Raw genomic sequence first — 4442 nt, forward strand, 5'->3', positions numbered from 1 at the left:
CGGTCGCGCCGGGGCCCCGGCCGCGGGGAGCCCGGTGTGCCCAGAAAATAACTCTTCCTGAGAAGTTACGGGCTCTTCTTTTTTTTTTCTTTTTCCCTTCTTTTTAGCGGCTAGTTAGACGACTATCACGCAGTTTTGCTTTATGGCTTTTGCCGGCTTCCCTCTTCTCGGGGGCTTAGGTAGTGCAGTTCAAAGGGAGAAGGTGCGACAGTTGGGGAGCACTGTCAAAAGGCTCTGGAAGACGTCTGTTGGCAAGCTGAGGGGGCACCCAGTTTTCTCGGGACGGGATTTCTTTCTCTTCTTTTTGGGACGATGGGTAAAAAGCTCAGAATTTCACTTTCTGAGCTTGTCTAAACCAGCTTTTTCCTGCCTCCACACAGTCGCGTTTAATTAAATGTGCCTAATTTAAGCACAAGGGCCGCTAAACAATAGTCTGTAACATGTGTAGCACAAACCCGTATTTCCTCCCTCCAAAAGACAGCGAAACAGACGGCTTTGGGAGTTTCCCTTCTGCTGGGTGCTTCTGATTTTTTTTTTTTTTCTGAATATGTAAAGCTGCGCTCTGAGCTGGTGTCAATTGCTGCTGCTCTGCTGAAATGCGATTTTGTTGAGTTGCAACAGTGGAGAACCTGGCTGTGGCCCAAGAGCCTTGCTTTCAAAATGTACCCCCAAATAACTACTGTTGAGAGAACATCGAGTTTGTCCGGCGAAGCACTTCAAACACAGATAATACTTCCCTTTCAAGGAGACACGCAATCTTAACTATTCCTGCTCCCTATCGGTGTATTTGCAAAGGAATTTTTTTGACTGAACAATAATTTCCCATTATCAAATGGTACAATACTGTGAGATTCTTGCTTTCTGGCAGCTTCCCTGTTTCTTCATACAAGGTGCTTCACTTCCTTCCTCTACCCCAGTAAGTCTATTTTGCCACATACACGTTGTTAAAAGTAGTGTTCTCTTGCTTTGTGCTTGCGAGCCTGATTAGTTGAGGACAGTGAGATTGGTAGTAGCAGATGAGCCTCAGCATTGGTACTTGTGCGTATGGTCTCTGTGTTAGAGAGCATTTACAGTGCTCAGGTTGCTTCATTAACACCATGGATTTGTAGCACCAGAGTGCTACAAGATCATCAAGTGTGGATCAGGCTCGAGCCCACAATTCAAATTCCTTGGAATTGGACAAAAAACATATTAGATTATTTCTCCTGACTTGAATGCTAGCTGGGGGAATAAAGGATACCTGATCTGGCAGAAAGGCTGCTAGTATGAAGGTAACCTGTCAGTGTTTTAGGGACAAACTTCAGCTTTAAGGAGTATCTGCCACTGTGACCGTGGTGGTTTTGATCTGGGATTAAAAGCCCTAAAACCAGTTTTATGGCAGCAATGGCCTCAGGTGTTTCAGGGGAGGTCAGTTGAATAAAATCCTTGTTTTTTTGTAGGGACCTCTAATTCTGGCCAATTCACTCACCATGGGAATGTGTCAAGATTCTAGAGGGGCATTCTTCTGCTGAGCGGTGCCTTTCTGAAGGCTCTCCATACACACTTGTAGCGACTTTGTGGAGGAAGCTGAAATAGTACAATCCTTGAAGTAGCTGTAGGAAAAGTCTGTATCAATTATACTTTGCAGAGATCAAAGGCTTCGTGCGTATCTGGGACATCTGTGGAAATTCTGCCATACCTCAGTGGTATTTGTAGTTATAGCAAGACAATACTACAGAAAAATCCTCTTAAATCTTCATTCATTTTTATGGAAACCCTGTATGCATTGCATTCTCTGTTCTGCCAGATAGCTGAACTGTCTCAAATAACTTTCTCCCTTCCCAGGTAAATAGACTAAACCTTGGTTAAGACCAGAACTGTAAAGCTTTAGCATAAAGGTGAAACTTGGGAGGGTTTTAAGGGTTTCCACCTTTTTTTTTTTTTAAGGATGGGAACTGTTGTAAAAGTCTGCTTTTTCCGAAACTTGATTTGCAACTCCTGAGTGAAGAGGGCTGAACAAATACTGTGATGTCTATAGCTTAGAAATTCTTTTAAGCCCTGATCTGTTGTTCACAACCTTCTAAGTTCCAAACACTTTTAATAAGGTGAAATATTTTAGAAGAGCTTCATCCAAAGCCAGATACCACTGGCCATTAGTTCAAATGCTATAGAAATAAAAAAGTGATTAACTTGTGTGGCTTCATCAGTGCTTTAATATGGTGAAGCTTTCCAGAAACCAAATCGTGGATTCCTCCATGCTTGCAGTCTTCAGCGATCAGACAGCTGTTCCAGCAAGTGTAGGGGTGTTAAGAACCTGATGTGAAATACGATATTTGAATTTCAACCTCCCCTTGCCTAAATTTCTCAACTGTTTCGGCTGAATAGGTGTACAAATTCCTCACCCTTAACTGTTAAACCTGGGCCAGATTTTGTGTGCTGTTTTTTTGCAGAACTGCAGAAGCTTTCAGGCTTCAGAGTTTTTGATCTGTTCTCATCTGTAAAGCAACATGCATTCCAATAGCGTTGTGCAGACGAGCGCCTTAAGAGCAAATGTTGGCATCCGGGGTGAGTGAGATGACTCTGTGGAGCAGTATCAGATCCTGCGTGTGTGTGGAGCAATGCTATCTATTTCAGAAATCTACTGCAGGCATTTCTGTCACTTCATTACTGTAATAAATCATCATCACTAAGGAGAAAAAAAAATCCTCTCTATGGCTGCAGTTAGGCAAGAGCTGTGATTACGTCAGTAATGCCAGTAAGCAAATGGGGCTGGATGCCTTTGAGTTGGTGATAATATGGAGCGGGTGGGGTTGGAAGGGAGAATGGAAAGAGAGATGGGTGTTTCTTTTCTCCCGTCTATATCTGAAATGGCACAGTTTGCTCTCTGGCTTTATTTTGCCATAAATAGGAGTACCTGTGTTTAAACCAGGTACTTCAGCAGTTTGCTATAAACTGCTGCACCATTTCACTGATGACCTGGGTAGCCTTCAAGGTTGTGGGTGCTATGAATGAACGCAGGGTAGATCATTAACTGAACAGGAATGGGAAAAATTCTTAATGCTCTTTCCATAGGGAGCATGCCTGTACACGCTGGCATGTTCCTGAATGGTTTTTCTTAAAGTTTTTTCTGTATGCAATTACTGAAAGGAGCAGAACTGCAGCCTCTGCAATGGGGATCTCAAGTCTTCACACATCTGGAGGAAATGGAGGAGAAAAAAAACCCCAAAACTTCTTATTCTGAACTGTCTCTGTGTTCAACATAATACTCCTAATTTGGAAGGATGTTAGTGTCTTAAGTAGGTGGACATAACGATCAGAAATGTTAGTGACATGGGAAAGGCTAATGTGGTTCTTCAGTATCAGACACGCGAAGATAAGGATGCTTATTCCTGACATCTCGTTTTGTACTAATCATTCGGTTGTGCTTTCAGCCTTGTTAATACCTGTTCTGCTTGGGGATTAGTGTGGGTTGGGATCAGTTTGACTGTAAATCAGCAGGCAGGCCAGCATGAACATCTTGTAAAGGAGCCAGAACTGGGACTGTGCACAGGTCCTAGTGAAGCTGCTCCTGAGCACCTGTGTGTGCATTTATGAAGGTAGCCCCATGCTCTCTTAAGAGCTATGCGATTCCTTGGGACCAGGTTTATTAGAGTGAAAGGAGATGTTGTGAGTCAGTCAATCCAGCAGTTCATGCCATCATTTACCTGAATGTCTCCTTTTTACACCAGAGCTGTGTCTGCTCCTCAGACTTGGCTGCTACTTGTAGATGTTTTACTAATCTGATATTCAGCTGTCAAAATAAAGTGCCCTTTCTTGCCTTTTTTTTTTCCTGAAAGGCTTTCGTCTGAGAACCCAAGAACTCTTAAACAAATGTATTTCTGCAAGGATGAAGAATCTATTTTTGATAATTTTTTTCCTCATCAGAAAGACTGCTTAGCTGAAAAGTAAATCTGATTTATGTTTTAAAAACATATTCTATTTTGCTAATGCTGTGTTCTTTTGTGTCTAGTGCTGACATCCTAGAGGCAGAAGTTGCCTTGTTACATTATACAGGCCAAATTCTTTCTTTTTTAGGTGTCATAACTCTGTATTTGTCCAGATACCATCTCCATTATCTCAGAGCATGAGAATCAAATGCAGATTGAGGTGAGAATATTCCGTGACGTCTTTGTAACTAAACGTGAGTGAATTGTATGTTGCAGAGATGTCCTTGCACTGCCGATCTTCAAGCAGGAAGAACCGCAGCTGTCTCCTGAGAATGATGCCAAACTGCCTCCCTTTCAGTACGTCCTCTGCACAGCCACGTCACCTGCTGTGAAACTGCATGAAGAAACCCTGACCTACCTCAACCAAGGTAGAGTTTGTACTACACTGAAGGAGGGCATATTTCCTGGGAACAAGCCATGAGAGAGAGATTGAATCCTATACTTGTTCCTTACCGGGAGGGCAGCAGGATGGGGAAA

The 4442-nt window shown here is 42.9% G+C and overlaps 1 protein-coding gene across 1 annotated transcript in view; it reads left to right on the forward strand.

The window, feature by feature from the left end:
* TFCP2L1 (transcription factor CP2-like 1) overlaps positions 1–4442 on the forward strand; it is a 34620-nt gene that overhangs the window by 1077 nt on the left and 29101 nt on the right. Inside the window, exon 2 of the mRNA XM_009327182.1 lies at positions 4182–4333. Coding sequence (XP_009325457.1) covers positions 4182–4333 — 152 coding nt within the window. The remainder of the gene's footprint in view (positions 1–4181; positions 4334–4442) is intronic.

The sequence above is a fragment of the Pygoscelis adeliae genome, unplaced genomic scaffold (assembly GCF_000699105.1).
Source record: "Pygoscelis adeliae isolate BGI_AS28 unplaced genomic scaffold, ASM69910v1 Scaffold227, whole genome shotgun sequence".
NCBI classification, from domain to species: Eukaryota; Metazoa; Chordata; class Aves; order Sphenisciformes; family Spheniscidae; genus Pygoscelis; species Pygoscelis adeliae.